The sequence below is a fragment of the Vespa crabro genome, chromosome 10, assembly GCF_910589235.1.
Source record: "Vespa crabro chromosome 10, iyVesCrab1.2, whole genome shotgun sequence".
NCBI lineage: Eukaryota > Metazoa > Arthropoda > Insecta > Hymenoptera > Vespidae > Vespa > Vespa crabro.
Genome location: NC_060964.1, coordinates 3150157 through 3169865, shown reverse-complemented (window position 1 = coordinate 3169865; position 19709 = coordinate 3150157). Strand labels below are relative to the sequence as shown.

The following is a 19709-nucleotide window of genomic DNA, read 5'->3' as shown; positions in this document are numbered from 1 at the left end:
TTAAAGATTTACTATTATTAGCGCCATCTCTTTTCTCAATAGCATCAGAAGTTGACACGTATGCCGTTTCCTCTTCTACTTAGAAATGTTCTTGTAAAATCTAGTGCTTATAAATGATAAATATCTTTAATACATATTATCAACAGTGTTTTTTACAAGATCTTTTCTGATTTAGGTATGTATAATATAATTCAGGTATATTGATATGTTGAATAAAGCTGTATATACTTTAATAAAAAAAATTAACCTTATTTTTCATGTATCATGATTTTCTCTAATAAAATTTCTGTTGCTACTATAATGTTTCAATATTTCAATACAGTTAAATACTTTGCAGCACAGTGGATTGAACAATAAAAACAAAATGAGTACTTTGGTAGAACAACCTTGTTATACCTTAATTAACATACCGACGGATACAGAACCTTTGAATGAGCTGCAATTGAAACAAGATCTTGAAAAAGGCGATGTTCATACAAAAATTGAAGCACTTAAGAAAACTATTTATATGATTTTAAGTGGCGAACGTTTACCAGGTTTACTTATGACAATCATTAGATTTGTTTTACCATTGCAAGATCATACAATTAAAAAACTTCTTCTAATATTTTGGGAAATCGTTCCAAAAACTTCTCCCGATGGAAAACTACTTCAAGAAATGATTTTGGTATGTGATGCTTATAGAAAAGATTTGCAACATCCAAATGAATTTGTAAGAGGATCAACTTTAAGGTATTGATATGTATTTTTAATAATAAAGAGAGATAATATCTAGAATATAGATAATATAAAGAAAATCTTGAAATATTGATCATTTTCAGATTTTTATGTAAATTGAAAGAACCAGAGCTTTTAGAACCTCTTATGCCATCAATAACAGCTTGTTTGGAACATAGACATTCTTATGTCAGACGTAATGCAGTGTTAGCAATTTTTACTATATACAGGAATTTTGAATTTCTAATACCAGATGCACCAGATTTAATAGCAAAATATTTAGAAGGAGAACAAGATATGTCGTGTAGAAGAAATGCATTTTTGATGTTATTACATGCAGATCAAAATAAAGCTTTAGCTTATTTAGCTGCATGTTTAGACCAAGTGCCTAGTTTTGGAGATATTTTACAATTAGTTATTGTGGAATTAATTTATAAGGTATGTATTATTGGTAGAATTTATTATTATTCAACAACTTAATAATTTAAATATATCAATTTTAGGTTTGTTTAGCAAATCCAACCGAAAGGGCACGCTTTATTAGATGTATTTACAGTTTATTAAATTCACCTAGTGCAGCTGTACGTTATGAAGCAGCTGGTACTTTAATAACTCTCTCTAATGTACCAACAGCAATTAAAGCAGCAGCATCTTGTTACATTGAATTAGTTGTTAAAGAAAGTGACAACAATGTGAAGCTTATTGTACTTGATCGTCTAATTGCCATGAAAGATAGCCCTATCTATGAAAGAGTTCTTCAAGATCTTGTTATGGATGTGCTTAGAGTTTTAGGTATATTTTCTCTAATATTTTTGAAATATTAATTAAATAATATTATTTTATTAATATTTTATATTATAGGTTCACCTGCATTAGAAGTAAGAACAAAAACATTAGCTTTAGCAATGGATTTAGTAACTAATCGTACAGTTGAGGAAATGGTTCAACTTTTAAAAAAAGAAGTTCTTAGAACTGCTGGTGGTGAACATGAAGATGCTGGAAGATATCGACAATTACTTGTAAGGACTTTACATGCTTGTTCAATTAAATTCTCAGATGTTGCAGCAACAGTCATACCAGTGCTAACAGACTTCTTGTCAGAAAACAATGAAGCTGCTGCTACTGATGTTCTAGTTTTTGTCCGTGAAGCTATTCAAAGATTTGAAAATCTTAGACCACTTATCGTTGAGAAGCTTTTGGAGGTAAAATAGCATAGAATTAAATCACCTAATAAATAATGTATATTCTAATCAAAATTATTATGTTTGCAATTTAGGTTTTCCCACATATTCGATCAGTCAAAGTTCATAGAGCTGCTTTGTGGATACTTGGTGAATATGCAATATCAAAAGAAGATATAGAAGCAGTAATGAATCGTATACGTGCTGCTTTAGGAGAATTACCACTACTTGAAGCAGAAAATAAAAGACAAGCTGGGGAAAAATCAAATGAAGATGACAGTGAGCAAACAGTTCCTGCACAGTTAGTTACATCAGATGGAACATATGCAACTCAAAGTGCATTTAGCACCACAACAGAAGGTATTGTAATCAATTCATACTTTGTACAGAATACAAATATTATTATTATTAAAGTATTAAAATAAATATACATAAAAAATACATAACTTTATAAATAGGAAGGAAAGAAGAAAAACGTCCACCTCTAGTACAGTATATGATGGATGGTGATTTTTTTATTGGTGCATCTTTAGCTACAACTATAGCCAAATTAGCATTGCGATATAAAAGTCTCGAAAACAACCCTCATAAAAGTAATAAACTACAAGCAGAAGCAATGCTTGTTATGTCTAGTGTTTTACAACTGGGTAGATCTGGACTTCCTACCAAAGCAATGACACATGATGACGCAGAAAGAATCTCTTTATGTTTAAGATCTCTTGCCTGTCCAACTCCTTTATTACAAAAAGTATTTACAAATGGATGCCGTGAAGCTTTAGGTAGAATGTTAGCAGCTAAAGCAGAAGAGGATTCTCAAAATCAAAAGGTTATATATGTAACATCAAGTTAATAGCAATATATCCTATCTAACATATTAACAACATTAGTTTTTTAAAATGATTTCTAATATTCAGGCTAAAGAAAAACCAGGAAATATTGTACAAGTTGATGATGCTATACAATTTTTACAACTTAATCGTGGCTCTGACTTGACTGGTGGTGCTGGCGATGTTTTCGAGCAAAGTCTTACTGTAGCCGTTGCTGGAAGACCTGGAGCAACAGGAGATACACCATCTCCAAGTGCTTTAAGTAAAGTTACACAGCTTACAGGATTTTCAGATCCAGTATATGCGGAAGCACTTGTCCACGTTAATCAATATGATATTGTGCTTGATGTATTAATCGTTAATCAAACGGAAGATACCTTACAAAATTGTACTTTAGAATTAGCGACAATGGGAGACTTAAAATTGGTTGAACGTCCGCAGCCTATTGTATTAGCTCCAAGAGATTTTGCAAGTATCAAAGCTAATGTAAAAGTGGCATCTACTGAAAATGGAATTATATTTGGTAATATAGGTAAGCTTTATAATCTAATACACTCTAACTAAGCAATTGTAGAAATGACTAAGCATTTTATCGTCATGTAATTCATTTTAATTATAGTATAATATTTTATATTAATGTTTATATAGTTTATGATGTATCTGGTGCTGGATCTGATAGAAGTGTTGTTGTTCTGAACGATATTCATATTGATATAATGGATTATATAGTACCAGCAACATGTACTGATGCTGAATTCCGACAAATGTGGGCCGAATTTGAATGGGAAAATAAAGTCTCTGTAAATACAAGTCTTTCTGATTTAAGAGAATATTTAGCCCATTTATTAAAATCTACAAATATGCGTTGTCTTACTCCTGAAAAGGTATTTCTATTATGTATTAAATATATTTTTATGTATTATTATATCATCAAATGTTATATAAAAACGATTATTATATTTTAATAGGCTCTTTCTGGACAATGCGGTTTCATGGCTGCTAATATGTATGCTAAATCTATTTTTGGTGAAGATGCATTAGCTAATTTGTCAATTGAAAAACCATTAAATAAAACAGATGCTCCAGTATTAGGTCATATTCGCATTAGGGCTAAAAGTCAAGGTATGGCCCTTTCTTTAGGTGACAAGATTAATTCAACACAAAAAGGACCACAAAACAAGATCATACAAACTGCTTGAATTGTACATATCTGATATTAAAAAATAATACATTATTCATTCAGTATAATGTAATTTGTGCAATATGCACTTAATAAAATCTTGATTTTCATAAAAAGTATACTTACAGATAAAATATACTTATAGATTAAGTAAACGTATTGCGAAGTAATTTACAGATATAAAGTAAATGTTAGTATGAATATTTCATGAGGAAAATGTTTATATGCTATACATGTTTCTTGACTAATGATTATAATAATTTATCTTACAAGGCATTTTATTGAAAATAAATTACAAGATCCTTTGCATTTGTCTATATTTTATAAACAATCTATTTTTATGAATAATATTCCCCCAACAATATAATAATTATTGGAGATATAAATAAATTTAAGTTCGTAAGAGATTTGTGAATTTTTAAATGATTTGTTTATAATATAAGCTTCTATATATTTTTATAAAAAGATAGAAAATCCTTAAATAAATATTAAATATTTCTATATTAAAGTTTGTATTCTTATAATTATTAATAAATATAAAGTTAAACATATATACGTATATTCTGTAAAATTGGACGATAAAAATATCAACACTTTTATAATATTATAATTAGATGTGTTGGTTTTTATATTCTGATGGATACATTTAAATGAATGACATTTATCCTCATTCCTGCTTCAATTCAAAAATTACGTTACTGTTTATCTTTCAAAGAAACGCCATCTTTGTACTTTGTATCTTCTTGAAATAAAATATAGAAAAAGCGTCCCTGTAAATGTAAATTATTAATCTTAATTTTTATTTGAAAAATGTAATGATTATTTAAGAAATTGATATTTCAGACTGAAAATCTTATAGACATAATAAAAAATTGATATTTCAAAATTTTTGGAGATTAATAGGTAAAATGAGAAAATTTCAAAATAACTAATAGGAAATTTTTTTTATTGAGATTGGAAGCACTGTTTTGAACAGTTTACCAGTTTAGTAAGGTTTGTCTACTAGAGTTAACGGTCAATTTACAGCCTATAGATAAAATAAAAAAACAGTTTAGATAAAATAAAAAATTGTATTTTTCATCAAATTAAAGATGTCAAGGATAGAAGTTATAAAAGAATCAATAGAAAAAACATTGAAGGATGAAAACAAACCATGGGTGAAGCTATTTGCATTTGCTGAAGAAAAAACTGGAATCAATCGACTATACCTATTTGTTGGTATGCACATAATGTTACATTAATTATCTTTTTAATGAACTTTTTTATACAAATTATTTTATGTTCATATATTTTATATAATGAAGATACAATTCATATATCAATTTAAAATTATAAGAAAAAGATTTGTTTATCTTTTTTTATTAATATTTAAAATAAACATATAATTTTGTTTTTCTTTTTCATTTTATAATATTTAATATTAAACTTTAATAAATAAATCTATAATGAAAAATAATTTGAAGAAGGGATTGCCTGTATTTATTGATTGATCATACTATGTATATATATATTATATTATTACCTCAACTTATTTTTATATTCATATTTATATTTAAGGAAAGGCATATAAATATAAATAGTTAAGTATCTATAATAAATTAATCCTATGTGTATATGTATATATGTATGTATGTATATAAAATTATTATCAAATCTTTATCTAAATAGTTTTAATTTACTTTTTAGGATTTATAGTTATTTTCTCATTATATTTACTAATTGGAGTTGGACAACAGCTAGTGTGTAATATTATTGGTTTTGTTTATCCTGCATATTATTCAATGAAAGCTTTAGAAAGTCCTAAGAAGGATGATGATTCAAAATGGCTTACTTATTGGATTGTATTCGCTCTCTTTACTATCATTGAATTCTTTTCAGAATTTATCGTATGTTGGCTTCCTTTTTATTGGTTATTAAAGGTATAACAAATTTGGAATTATATATATTCTATCTATTTTAAATAAGATGTAAAAATTTTCTATGTTGTTTTTATAGTGTATCTTCTACATATGGTTAATGGCTCCAATGGAATATAATGGTTCTTTGATTATTTATCGACGTATTGTACGCCCAAAATTTTTGCAATATCATTCTCATGTGGACAAATTTCTATCAAATGCTCGTGATAATGGTAATTATTTGAAGTAAACTAATATTGAACACATTTGTTTACTTATTAAATAATATGATTTCAGCAATAAAAGCTACAGTAGATGCAGTTCTAGCAGACAAACGAGATTAACAGTAATGTTTGCATCATAGTATATTTTTGTTTTTATCCTGAAATCACCAAGCTTGATATAATACAAAAATTACATTGAGCATTTTATAATCATATTGTGCCCATGAATTAAGGTGCTATTTGAAATTTTTATAACATTCTTAGGATGGGAATCATTTTTAAGATATTTCTAATCTACAATCAAATATTTTTTAAATCTGAAACATCATTTTTATTTTCGATTATGGCAGATAAGCTTAAAAATAAATGTAGTGTTTTCAAAAACTTATATTATAATTGCCTTTAAATGTTTTTAAATGTAACATTTATAAGTAAAAATTGCTTTTCATTTACATGTACCTTAAATATGATCATGTAATAGTCACGAAAAATCATGTAAAAAAGCAATAGAGTATTTTTATACTTATACCAGATATCTATCAAATCATGTAATTGTCATATTTTATAATGAAATATGTACATAGATACTACACATCCTTATTACCTTGTATGCTACATTGATCTATTAAATAATCTTTCCACTTAATTAGATCTTCCGTTAAATCTAAAACATTGTTATTTTTATTTGTTTTTTGTGCTTTAAACAAACTTTGAAGAATAAATTTATTTTTTATCTCAATTGAAAATTATTTAAAAAAAATGCATCTATTAAAGATTAAATATAGACTTAATTCTTGATCGATTATGATGAACAAAGATTTATTTTAAAAACAAAGGTTTAATTTAAGACATCTTTCATGAATTTTTGAAAAAGCTTTATTTTCTTTGAAAAAAATCGTGTTAAAAATGGTATTATTTAAGAATAATTTATGCACTAATAGAAAGTTTTTTCAAAAATTCGAAGAAGATATATCCTAAATGAAACCTTCGTCTTTAACGAGATTTTGTCCATTAAAATTGGTAAAGAATTACGCCTGTTCTCATTGTTAGCTCAAATACTATTTTCGACATTTTTCGCGTAAAAAAGTTTTATACTGTGGCGCCCCTCGAAATATGCGGTAAAAGAAAAGAAGCTTCTATCCCCACTACTGATTCCCACATCACGCTTAAATGGGATATGTTTATTCCGTGAAGCAGCAATTACCTGCTAGTTTGAATACGTAAATAGCTGCTGCTCAGATTTTCTGAATCATTCCAAACAAAAGAAATACGTTTCACGATACTTGCATAGAGATTCTATGGTAACTTACTTGGTCACTTTTTGGACAGATGATTCTATGGCAAAAATAAAAAAATTTGTGTCCAATGTCACAAAAACTTTTACGATTATCGAATTGGTTTTCATTTGTACTGCGAACATCGAAACTCTCTTATTTTAAACGTAAAAATTTATAAATTAATACTTTCGATAATTTTTCAATTATTTAAACGATCTTTAATGTAAATGTAGTACAATAAACTAATATTTAAACAATAGTATATTTATTTAATTATTAAAAAACGGAAATGCGCGAGGAACTTAAAATAGTTTCAATTTAAAATTCTAATACTTAAAAATTTTCATCTCAGGATTGTTGGCCATATGCAATATCGATATATTCGGACTTTTTATTGACTTTGACAATTACCGGATCAGTTCTTCTGATATCGATACATCGAAGATCTCTATGAATGTCTTTGCTGCAAGTATTAACGAATATTTTAAATATATTTTTATATCACACATTTTTTTCAATAATTTATATAATGATACTACTTATTTTGTTCGTATTTTTTTGTTTCAGAACTTTATTGTAATCGCGCACGTAGCGTTTTCTTTATTTACTCTTATTAATTCTAAGTCTCAGATGGGACCCATGGATAGGGCCCAGAAATTCAGGAAGCACGAACGATCGTGCTTAATAATCCATTATGTCTGAAACTGATGGTATCGGACGATAGAGCTATCCGTGAGCGGAGTTTCATACTTTTCCTGTTAATTAAGAAACTTGAAACTCCCGAAGTGGAAAGGTATCGCGAAACGTGGATTTTAGAGTAGAGTCAACAACGTCAATTCATATGCAGCAATTTCCTCGTAATGAAAATTAGATTGGTATTGCTAGCGAAGTCTGTAAATCATATAATGCAAGTACTACCAAACAAATGGCTGCATATTTCAATGTATTCTCAAAATCTTTTTGATCTAATTCTGATTATGTATTAATATTTTACATTGCCAATAATACTTCTACAGGCAAATAGATAAGATATAGTTAGGTTCAAAGATAATTTCTTTAAATTTGCAAATTTATATACTATATTCTTTTATCGTGAAATAAATGCATACCGACATCGTATCTAACACGGATCACAGCATGATGTACTTTATCATCAAGAAAGGATATACATATGAAAAACTGAAAAGTGTAAGTTCATAGTCTACTTCTTACTCTAGCCATAGAGAATCAATTGTTATATACGCGTGAAGGGGATTAAACGAGCATATACACTGATACGATAGATGCATGGTGAAGATAATGTTTTCCGTTTGTCTCATAGTTCATATTTTGTACGTACCTGTCGCTGATGTCATATACGCTTCGAACAAAAAATATTGAAGAGCTTTAATGGCTGGTTTCAAAATACTTTTTCGTATGACAAAGGTTAGAACGGAGAAGATCGCATACATCCAATTATTATTAAATGTATTTAAAAATAAAATATATAATTGAATAAAAATATTTTATAATGAATGTATTCAGAATAGTATCATATGTATCTCATAGAGCATATAGTAGAAAAAATGTTGGTATTCGAAGTAAATTAAAGATATTAGAATCTGCTGGATCAGAAGTTAACCTCGAAGAATTGGATTTTCATGATTTAGATGAATTTGAAGCAGAGTTTATGAATGCTGATAAGTTTCATAAAAATTATGAGCGGTAAATTATCTCATAGATATTCTAAGTTATATTGAATTATTATATGCTTAGAATTGCTCCAGGATCGAATATTATATATCCATTTGTATCATATAGTAATATCTATATAATTTTTAGGGAAGTGATAAAAAATAGAATCAAACTCAAGAATCAAATTGTTGCAACAAAATATTTTAAAAAAGACAAGGATCCTAACTTCCTTACGTCTGTTGAAAAAGATCAAATATTGAAACTCCATCAAAGTAATCCAGAAGAATGGACTGTAGAAATGTTAAGTAAAAGTTTTCCAGCTTTACCAAATACTATTAAAAAAATTTTAAAGTCAAATTGGTCTTACAAATCAGTAGAACGAATTTTGCAATATGATGCTACTGTTATTAATAATTGGAAACTATTTCAAACAGGAAAATTATCTGTGAGTCCTGTTTTGCGAGAACATTTAGCAAAATTTAAAGATAGAAACATTGTTTTACCTAACAGACATCTCTTAGCAGAAAAGTTAATACCACCAAAATCTGAACTTCCAAAACCAAAAAGTACTTTTTTTACAAATATTGTACAAAGTTATTCAGATCAGAATAGAAGTGATCAATGCAATAATAAAATATTACAAAATAATACAGAAGCAATTACAGATACAAATCTTTTAAATAATACTATTAATAATAATACTATTTCAAAAAATATGCTTGACAAAGGAAATCCTATGAAAATATTGCATAAAGATAATATAGCATTAATTGGATACAATTCAGTCTCATCTAAAAAGAAAATTACTTTCGATGAATTTGCAAAGAAGGAACTTACAAAAATTTATGCAAAATGCCCAGAAGAAGGCATTACATTACTAAATGCTTATAAAAATCAGCTTAAAAAACTTGATAATACATTTTCTGATATTAATGACGATATTGTACAATCAGAACATATAAAAACATTAAAAGAAAAAGAAGTAGAAGAAAAAAAAGACTTGAATTTTTCAACATCAATCCAAGAAAAAACACTAACTTCTTTAAAAAAAAGTGAATCACCTCAACTTGTTCCTACAGACAAAAATGATTCCAAGTTAGACACTTATGTGAAGGCATGGAACAAAAAAATAGAAGAACATGAAGTATATTCACGACCAATACAAATACCACAAAATATATACCAAAAAGGCAAAACTTACAGAATTTCTGATTGCTATTATGATGATGATGGAGAGTTTTTGTATAGAGTACCAGGTGTCAGAAATTAATGATAATACAAATAGATAAATACGCGCGCGTGCATGTGTGTGTGTGTGTGTGTGTGTGTGTGTGTATATATATATATGCATAGTACATAATGTGTATTAATAAATACTTGTATATTTATGTAAGAAGATACAAATATACAATTAATTACTTATAAAAACAAAAGTATTGTACCTTGATCTATTATTTAGGTTCGAAAACGAGCTTGGAAATCAACTAATGTAAATTTTTTATAAGTATATTTTACATTTATAGTAAAGTATTAATTATTGGCAAATGTATATAATAATAAAATATGAACTAATAGAAATCTATTTGGAAATTTTTATTTAAATATTTCCAAATTTGAAGTAAATATTTAAATATCACATGATTAAATTAACAATAGATGATTCTTTAGTTTTATATAAAACAGTTTATGCATTATAATTCACTCGATATTATTTTATCTTTAATCATTTTATATGTTCGCGCGCTTAGTTTATCACTTTCTGGTAAAGTTTGAAATCAGCCAATCAAAATAGGTAACTACTGCATTCTATGTTTTTTCCCATCTAGTATCACAACTGCTCACGCGCATTTGAGTTATTGAGTCATATCAAGTCAAATATCAAAATATATACATATGTATATATGACATTAAATATGAGTTTTATAGTTAACTGTAACATTTAAAAATTATTTTATTTAAAGTATATTACAGTAATTTTATAAATATAATTGTATTTGTATAAGTTGTCTTAGAAGCTAAAGAAATTTCGAACATTTGGAATTATTTAGTTTCCGGATGATCCGAGGACTTCATAAAGGTTTGAAATATTTTGTTTATAATTTACAATTGTGTATTACATATACATTGTGTTGTATATATACATATTATCAATTAAAAAATCAGTCTTATGTGTTAATTATATTTCACATATATATTTTGTATATTAATTTTGTTTAAGATTTGTTGTAGAAAGGTACAAGAATTGTCATAATGATGCATAGAAGAGGTGGTAAAAGAATACGTATGGATGATCCGGTACCTCCAGAATATGAGGCACCTATGACACCCATGACTCCATCAAATGATAATACTGCTGATGCAAATGAATCATATTCTTCATATACATCCTATAATAATGTATCTCGAACACCAGTCCATAATCCCACGTAAATACATATTTATAATTGTTAAAATAGTATAAATGTATCAATATTATTTTTACAATGATATTTTTGTTTTATATGTTGGTTTTTCTAGGCCTGAGCATTATTCTTCTGAAAGTTATAGTTCTCCTGGCACATCACAACAACAATATCAAGAACAATCTACCAATTTTGATAATCAAGTGCAATTTGAACAACCAATGACACCTGCGACACCTGCTAATATGAGAATTACACGGAATACACGTGCCAGATTACGAGGTATATTTTGTAATTGTAAAAAAATTAGTTATAAGTAATATAGAAAGTTTAATTAACTTTTGTTTCCATACAACAACCAAGGAGGCTCTATACAACAACCAAAATACAAGGAAATTGACACAGATTTTATTCCAACAACTACTAGTAGAGGTCGAGGAGGTGGACGTGGCCGTGGAAGACGTATACATCATTCCCACAGTTTAGAGGATGAAGCTAGTCTTTATTATGTTATTAGAAATAATCGTTCGTCCCTTACTGTATGTTATTCACAAATTAATTATTAATATAGAAAGGACAATGTGTATAATATTTGTTTAAAAAAATATTTTGTTGGTAGACCATTGTGGACGATTGGATAGAAAAGTATAAAAGTAATAGAGAAAATGCACTTCTTATGTTAATGCAATTTTTTATCAATGCAAGTGGTTGTAAAGGACGTATTACTTCAGAAATGCAAGCAACTATGGAGCATGTAGCAATAATACGTAAAATGACTGAAGAGTTTGATGAAGTATATATATTTTTATACATTATTATTATTTTTTTTTTACCAAATTATTATTAATGTATATATAATTCATTATAGGAAAGTGGAGAGTATCCATTAATTATGACTGGACAACAATGGAAAAAATTTCGAGCGAATTTCTGTGAATTTGTACAAATATTAGTTCGACAGTGTCAATACTCCATTATTTATGATCAATTTTTGATGGACAATGTCATTTCATTATTAACAGGTCTATCTGACTCACAAGTAAGAGCATTTAGACACACTGCTACACTTGCTGGTATGTGTAACTTCAATGTATATTTAACTTAATAATATATATATTATATAATAATATAATTACGCATAGCCGCAGCATGATAACTTTCACATATATCCTTAATACTTATGAAAAATATATCTATGAGCTCAAATCATTTACAATATCATACATATTTATATGCGTGTTATATTTATTTTAATTATAATTTTATATATGCTTAGCTATGAAACTAATGACTGCTCTAGTAGATGTTGCTTTAACTGTCTCAATAAATTTGGATAATACTCAGCGACAATATGAAGCAGAGAGACAAAAAGCACGAGAAAAAAGAGCAGCAGACAGACTTGAATCTTTAATGGCTAAACGAAAAGAATTAGAAGAGAATATGGATGAGATAAAAAATATGCTTACGTATATGTTTAAGTCCGTATTTGTACATAGATATAGAGATACTTTACCAGAAATACGAGCAATTTGTATGGCAGAGATTGGAGTTTGGATGAAAAAATTTCATCAAAATTTTTTGGATGATTCATACTTAAAATACATTGGTTAGTAGAAATTGAGTATAATTTAATAATATTTAAAAATATCTCGTTTTTATATTTAATTTTTAGGTTGGACGTTACATGATAAAGTTGGAGAAGTTCGATTAAAATGTCTTCAAGCATTACAACCTTTATATGCTTCTGAAGAGTTAAAAACAAAGCTTGAATTATTTACTAGTAAATTTAAGGATAGAATTGTTGCTATGACATTAGATAAAGAATATGATGTAGCAGTGCAAGCTGTGAAACTAGTTATATCTATTTTAAAACATCATAGAGAAATTCTTACAGATAAAGATTGTGAACATGTCTATGAACTTGTTTATTCATCTCATCGTGCTGTCGCACAAGCAGCAGGAGAATTTTTAAATGAACGTTTGTTTAGACCAGATGATGAAGCCATCGCTGGGGTAAAAACAAAACGGGGCAAGAAACGTTTACCAAACACTCCATTGATACGTGATCTTGTACTATTTTTTATTGAATCTGAACTTCATGAACATGGAGCATATCTAGTTGATTCTTTAATTGAAACTAATCAAATGATGAAAGATTGGGAATGTATGACAGATTTGTTGTTAGAAGAAGCTGGTCCTGAGGAAGAAGCATTAGATAATCAAAAAGAAACATCTCTTATTGAATTAATGGTTTGTTGTATAAAACAAGCAGCAACAGGTTAGATACAATTATATAATTTATCTTTTAATATATTTATATAAATTTATATTTTATAATTAATAATAATTACTTCTATAAAAATAGGAGAAGCACCCGTTGGACGCGGTCCAACACGTAAGATTTTATCTGTAAAAGAATTGAAACAAGTGCATGATGACAAACAACGATTAACGGAACATTTTATTCAAACATTGCCACATCTACTCGATAAATATAGAGCAGATCCAGAAAAATTAGCAAATCTGCTTGCTATTCCACAATATTTTGATTTGGATATTTATACAAAATCACGTCAAGAACAAAATTTAGATTCTTTATTAACCAAAATTCATGCAATTGTTGAAAAAATACATGATACCGAAGTTCTTGATACTGCAGCTAAAACTTTGGAAAATATGTGTGTTGATGGTCATGCAATCTTCACAAGGTACATTTAATGATTAGAAAGTTTTATATTTTATAAAAAAATAACACATTGAAACCTTTTGGAAATAAATTTTACAGATGCGACGTGGCACGCTCAACTTTAATTGATTCTATTGTAAATAAGTATAAAGAGGCAATAGATGAATATAGAAATTTAATAGAAGGAGATGAAGAACCAGATGAAGATGAAATATTCAATGTTGTTCAATCATTAAAAAAAGTATCTATATTTTATTCTTGTCATAACATGAACCCTTGGGGAATATGGGATTCCTTATATAAAGACATTGAAGATGCAAAAGATCCTTCAAAGTATTATTTTTTTCTTGTTGGATGTAACTAGTAGATAATGTTTGACTTTATACAAAATCCCATTTTTTTCAGGTGTTTACCTCATGAAGCTGTGAAGTATTGTATTAGTGCATGTTTTTTCGCTATCTTATGGGGTCAGCATCATTTGATGGAAGCTGCTGATACAGGAAATCGTGGAGAAGATGAATGTCGTCAATTGAAGGAGCGCCTACATTCATTTATGGCTTCTATGCGTCATTTTGTTAGTAGTGATAATGGCACAGTGGTAAGTTTATTATACACATATAATATTTAATTATTAAAAGAAATACCGTGTGCGTGTGTGTGCGCGCACGCGTATGTATACATATATATATACAATAAATTAATATTAAACAGCCAACGCCGCCAATTCTAAGAGAGGAAGCGTATAATACGATATGTGATTTACTAGTAGTATTTTGTAATCAATTGGCTACTCATCCTAATATATTAATGTCTCAATTAGTATATGAACCTGACCAAGCAATGCAAAACATGCTTAATCGATTTATACAAGAATATGTTTTTTGTGAAGAGGAAGATGGTAACTATTTATTTATATTACTAAAGAATGTATAACTTTCTTCAATCTAAAAAAATTAATATTTGTTATAATTACAGATGAACATGATGAGCATTCAAAGATCGAAGAATTACATAAAAGACGAAATTTTCTAGCTGGTTATTGTAAACTTATCGTTTATAATATGATTCCAACAAAAGCAGCAGCTGATGTATTTAAGCATTATGTAAAATATTATAATGATTATGGAGATATAATAAAAACTACCTTAGGTAAAGCCAGAGATATTAATAAAACGAATTGTGCTTTAACAATGCAGCACAGTTTAAATATTTTATATAATGAAATCGTTATGGAAAAAGGCAAGGTTAATAGAAATAGCGAGGAGTTCATTGCAATTAAGGTTTGTTTTATAATAATTGTTACTTTATACATATAAAAATTACAAGTAAAAAAAAGTTTTTATTTTAACATACATTAACATATGACATAATAATTGATTATATTTAAAACTTTTAGGAATTGGCTAAACGATTTGCTTTATCATTTGGTTTGGATGCCGTGAAAAATCGCGAAGCAATTACAGCTTTACATAGAGCAGGAGTTTTATTTGCTATTACTCCTCCAGATGGTATAGAGCAAGATCCAACTGGTCCACCACCTAATCTTTCTTTCTTAGAAATTTTATCGGAATTTACAAACAAATTGTTAAAACAGGATAAACGCGTTGTGTAAGTATTATTTATAACACATTATTTGGTATAAAATATTTGTTTTTTTTTTATTGATTAATTTAATATTGTTGTGTTCTTTCCAGATTAAATTTCTTAGATAGAAGATTACAAGCTGGTATGCCTTCTTCACGAGGAGAAGATTGGCAACCATTACTTTTATATAGAAATAGTCTTTTGCATGGAGAAACTGATCAAGTTCCAGTAACAAGTAAACGGGCATACACAAGACGTAAAAAGGATCATTTAGCCGGTCAGTTAAAATTTTATGTTTTTAAAATATATATTATATATACTTTTAATACATTGGTAATATATACGATATTATTTATTTTGCAGAGGAAGAAGATGCGGATGAAGCCGATGAAGGTTCCGATCATGAATTTTCAGGGTAAGTTAGGTGTATTTAAGATCTGTTTTAAATTTAAGCATTTTTTTATCTTTTTCTATTGTAATTATTAATAATGTAGAATCGAATGCAAATGCAACCAATTGCTTTTTTTAAATAAAATAGTAATCTTTTATGAATTTTCTTAATTTTGTTAAATCACCATTGCAATAAAAAGGCTAACATTTCATTTAACAGCTTTTTAAATATACTGATTAACATAATTAAATAATATTATTGTAAACGGCAAATAGTAGCATTTAGTTATGGTGCATTTTCTTTCTGCATTATTATTTTATTCACATAAAATTATATAATTGAATGTAAATATATATAATTATTTTACTTTATCTTTAATTTTGCTGTTTTTGTATTTATTGATGCTTTATTATATTTCAAAACATTTTGAATGTGCTGTTTTACTAAATATGCCTAACTACTTTATATATATATATGTATGTGTGTGTGTATGTATGTATGTATGTATATATATATGTATATGTATATATATATGTATATGTATATGTATATGTATACATATCTATAAATACATATCTATAAAAATACGTATCTATAAAACAAATACAGATTATACATCTGTATAAATTTTATTTATCACTTATATTCATTATAGTAAATTTTTATAAATAATTTTTACAATATTATTTGAAAAGTTATTATTATTTTATAATAATTTTTTATAATTAAAATTTATCTAATTTATTCATTTACTATTTCATCCAGTTTTTGATTATGACTTAATAGGTACATAATCGTTCTTTCAAACAAAATTTACTATTTTGAATAATATAAAATATAAATTATATTTTGTTTTTATACATAATACATAATTATTGTTTAATGTTAGAAATATGTGTACATAAATAAAATATATTCAAATCAGTGAGCACAATATATGCAATAGGATAGAAGATCCTATTAATTTATGTGCACTGAATATGAATCTATATGAATCTAAAATATGAATAAAATAAATTGGAATATGATACTAAATCAATTAATTTCACTTGTTGTTAATTACTCAATTTGAAATACTTGTCTTATGGAAAATATATGTATTTCAGAAATTATATATATTTTTTAATTTTTACTAAAAGAATTGTTTGAATATATTTATAAATGCTATTTGAACTATTGAAAATTTGCTTATAGTTTAGTAATTTGAACAAGTGGTCTTTCATTATAATCAAATTCTATTAAAAATGTCTGAAAGAATTTATTATTTATATTTGCAGTTGCTTGTTTTTGCTTGATTCTAACTAAACTACTATTATGATAGTATTCTCTTGCATGGGTAGTAATCTTTGATAAACTGCTTGTTGCAGGCTACCTGATTGTTAAGCGATCTACAATTACAATTTTAAATAATATAAAATAAAATATGTGTTAATATATATAAGGGGCAAAAATTATATAAGAAATTGATGACATTAATTATACCTGGTGCCTGCTTTAGAATCAATTTATATATAAAAAAAAAGTCAACATTAAATTAGAATTAAGATAACAACAACAGAAGAAAAATAATAGTGAATTATAATATTTTTGGACAAAGTGAAAAAAATAGTACATAGAGAACGATGTGTGTATTCTTATCCAACATACATATTTAAAACCAAGTAAGTTTAAACTTTGTATCCTGTTTATATATCAATAATACAAATTGGTGATAGATACAAAACATATGTAATATTAATTTAAATGAGACCTTCTATTCCCAGAGTTCCCAAATCCTATGTTTAAGCAATTGGAAATTGACATTAATGAGCATGCTATGCATTTTTCAAATTTAATAAATTATATGGGAAATGTGACAGAATTAACCCATTGTTTCACATTTCCTAAATTGGAATAGTTTCAGATATGTACAACACGCCGTTCTCTATAATCGTTACCTTACACATATTTTGTTTTACTTCTTGGGTTAATTCTGTAAGTAACATAAATGTTAATTTATATATATATATATATATATATATATATATATATATATATATATATATATATATATTTATTTATTTATTTATACATATATACACACACAAATTAATTATACAGTTACAGTTTTTAATAATATAAAAATGTGTTAATATACGTATATGTATAATATATATATATACACGCATAACATACATATATATACATATACATATAGATAATATAAAATTTACGTAGATCTGTTTTACTATTAAATAGAAAATATTTAATAATGCATTTATCAATAATATCAATATTAAATTTTTGTCCCTTTATTCCAATATTATATAAGCATAATCTATTTTGATCATTATGAATTATCTTTCAGCAAACACAAGAAAAAACGTGGTCCACGGAAAAGTCAGTAAGTAAAATTTGTTCACATTTTTTGCAATAAAAGTAAATATGAACGATGTATGTTTGTCAATCATTTTGTAATATAAATGATATATAACGATATATAATATCAATTTTTTATTTCAAATATTAAATTTGTATTAATTTGTATTATATACTTTCAGATTACCAGTTACAAAAATTTCGATAACACGTGGTTCTAAATCAAATACATATTATGAGACTACAGAATCAGGATTAGTACAAACGTCTCCAGCATCCATGGCAGAAGACGTATCGACAAGTCCTTCACAGGATATAGATACTCGTCTTAAAACTTTGCAAATACAATCGAGGCCGTGAGTAAATATTATATAAATATTCTTTAAATGATTTAAAAATTATAATTTATTTTCAATTTTTTTTTTCTTTTTTTAAAAGGAGGCGAAATCAAGAGCATTCCGAACCAAGAGAATTACGTAGAACATCTAGAAATTCGGGCCGATATATTGAAGGTCAATATATGGTGAGTACAAAATATGTTCATAATTTTAATACATTATTGCAATCTTATTCGTTTATTATTTATATTATTATGTCATTGACTCCAAAGAAGATGTATTTACACATATACTCTGGCGATAGTTAAGCTTATGTTTATAGTCTTATGTGCGTTTTAATTTATTATTTTTCTTTAAAAAAATAATTATATGAATTATTCAATATATTATATAAGACTATTTGACATACAGTATATTTCTTTATAAGATATATTATTAGTTAAAATAATTTTGATATTTAAGATTTTGACGTACTGTAATTATTTACTATACAGGAATCTGATTCGGAATAAGCGGATGAATTAAAAAATATAATACATCAATATATAAATTCGAAACAACATACATATGTATGTGTACACGCATGAGGGCATGCTATACATGGGGACCCTTTTTAAATGCAAGTAGTTAACGAACTATGTATCTCTTTAAAAAAATCGTTAATAATTTTTGTTATACGATTTCTAAATACTGACTGACTTTTCTATAATATAAATTTCGTTCATATGACATTATATAAATATCATTATGTTATATTTGATAAAAAAACTTAAATCTATCCTTGTTATTGCCAAAGTATTTAATAATTTGTCTAAATAAGTTTTTCCAATATTAATGACAAATTTATCAATAGTGTATACGATTATTATCATTCTACTTATATTAATCTATTCACATATTTTGTACATCATTGTAAAAAAAGAAAACAAAAAAGAAAATACAAAATATACGGAATGTGTACATTTGTCTTAC

At 26.7% G+C, this 19709-nt stretch overlaps 4 protein-coding genes across 7 annotated transcripts; all 4 read left to right on the top strand.

The window, feature by feature from the left end:
* Positions 1-43: 43 nt before the first annotated feature.
* Positions 44-4024, top strand: LOC124427384 (coatomer subunit beta). 2 transcript variants are annotated; one of them, XM_046970257.1, is made up of 10 exons: positions 44-175; positions 338-732; positions 822-1155; positions 1221-1509; positions 1579-1919; positions 1994-2258; positions 2357-2724; positions 2813-3257; positions 3374-3609; positions 3694-4024. In XM_046970257.1, exons 2-10 carry the CDS (start codon positions 365-367, stop codon positions 3922-3924), a joined length of 2877 nt encoding a protein of 958 aa, XP_046826213.1. In that variant the 5' UTR covers positions 44-175; positions 338-364; the 3' UTR covers positions 3925-4024. The 2 variants fall into 2 exon arrangements, with proteins under 2 accessions (XP_046826213.1, XP_046826214.1); XM_046970258.1 differs by having other exon boundaries at positions 51-175; positions 323-732.
* An 853-nt stretch (positions 4025-4877) lies between these two features.
* On the top strand, positions 4878-6673 carry LOC124427455 (receptor expression-enhancing protein 5-like). Its single transcript, XM_046970391.1, has 4 exons — positions 4878-5123; positions 5592-5824; positions 5901-6036; positions 6101-6673. The coding sequence occupies exons 1-4, from the start codon at positions 4997-4999 to the stop codon at positions 6145-6147; spliced, it is 543 nt and encodes a 180-aa protein (XP_046826347.1). The 5' UTR covers positions 4878-4996; the 3' UTR covers positions 6148-6673.
* A 2137-nt stretch (positions 6674-8810) lies between these two features.
* On the top strand, positions 8811-10544 carry LOC124427454. Its single transcript, XM_046970390.1, has 2 exons — positions 8811-9008; positions 9126-10544. Exons 1-2 carry the CDS (start codon positions 8815-8817, stop codon positions 10246-10248), a joined length of 1317 nt encoding a protein of 438 aa, XP_046826346.1. The 5' UTR covers positions 8811-8814; the 3' UTR covers positions 10249-10544.
* Positions 10545-10842: 298 nt separating this feature from the next.
* On the top strand, positions 10843-19697 carry LOC124427431 (cohesin subunit SA-2). 3 transcript variants are annotated; one of them, XM_046970342.1, is made up of 20 exons: positions 10843-11055; positions 11208-11404; positions 11496-11662; positions 11744-11919; positions 12000-12173; positions 12249-12453; positions 12657-12986; positions 13053-13658; positions 13746-14088; positions 14166-14399; positions 14472-14664; positions 14778-14964; positions 15042-15346; positions 15463-15674; positions 15761-15927; positions 16014-16065; positions 18389-18424; positions 18582-18755; positions 18838-18922; positions 19232-19697. In XM_046970342.1, exons 2-20 carry the CDS (start codon positions 11229-11231, stop codon positions 19247-19249), a joined length of 3840 nt encoding a protein of 1279 aa, XP_046826298.1. In that variant the 5' UTR covers positions 10843-11055; positions 11208-11228; the 3' UTR covers positions 19250-19697. The 3 variants fall into 3 exon arrangements, 2 of the variants coding, with proteins under 2 accessions (XP_046826298.1, XP_046826297.1); XM_046970341.1 differs by having other exon boundaries at positions 10844-11055; positions 11197-11404; XR_006942969.1 differs by lacking the exons at positions 18838-18922; positions 19232-19697 and adding an exon at positions 17409-17702 and having other exon boundaries at positions 10844-11055; positions 11197-11404; positions 18582-18684.
* The last annotated feature ends 12 nt before the right edge of the window (positions 19698-19709 follow it).

Bases quoted from the DNA above. Each gene is read 5' to 3' on its own strand.
- LOC124427384 (XM_046970257.1), top strand. From the start codon at position 365: ATGAGTACTTTGGTAGAACAACCTTGTTATACCTTAATTAACATACCG. The intron at 3,258-3,373 runs GTAAGCTTTATA...ATGTTTATATAG, and splicing joins AATTATATTTGGTAATATAG to TTTATGATGTATCTGGTGCT. The intron at 3,610-3,693 runs GTATTTCTATTA...ATATTTTAATAG, and splicing joins GTTGTCTTACTCCTGAAAAG to GCTCTTTCTGGACAATGCGG.
- LOC124427455 (XM_046970391.1), top strand. From the start codon at position 4,997: ATGTCAAGGATAGAAGTTATAAAAGAATCAATAGAAAAAACATTGAAG. The intron at 5,124-5,591 runs GTATGCACATAA...TTTACTTTTTAG, and splicing joins TCGACTATACCTATTTGTTG to GATTTATAGTTATTTTCTCA. The intron at 6,037-6,100 runs GTAATTATTTGA...ATATGATTTCAG, and splicing joins ATCAAATGCTCGTGATAATG to CAATAAAAGCTACAGTAGAT.
- LOC124427454 (XM_046970390.1), top strand. From the start codon at position 8,815: ATGAATGTATTCAGAATAGTATCATATGTATCTCATAGAGCATATAGT. The intron at 9,009-9,125 runs GTAAATTATCTC...TATAATTTTTAG, and splicing joins TTTCATAAAAATTATGAGCG to GGAAGTGATAAAAAATAGAA.
- LOC124427431 (XM_046970342.1), top strand. From the start codon at position 11,229: ATGATGCATAGAAGAGGTGGTAAAAGAATACGTATGGATGATCCGGTA. The intron at 14,665-14,777 runs GTAAGTTTATTA...AATATTAAACAG, and splicing joins GTAGTGATAATGGCACAGTG to CCAACGCCGCCAATTCTAAG. The intron at 15,928-16,013 runs GTCAGTTAAAAT...TTTATTTTGCAG, and splicing joins TAAAAAGGATCATTTAGCCG to AGGAAGAAGATGCGGATGAA.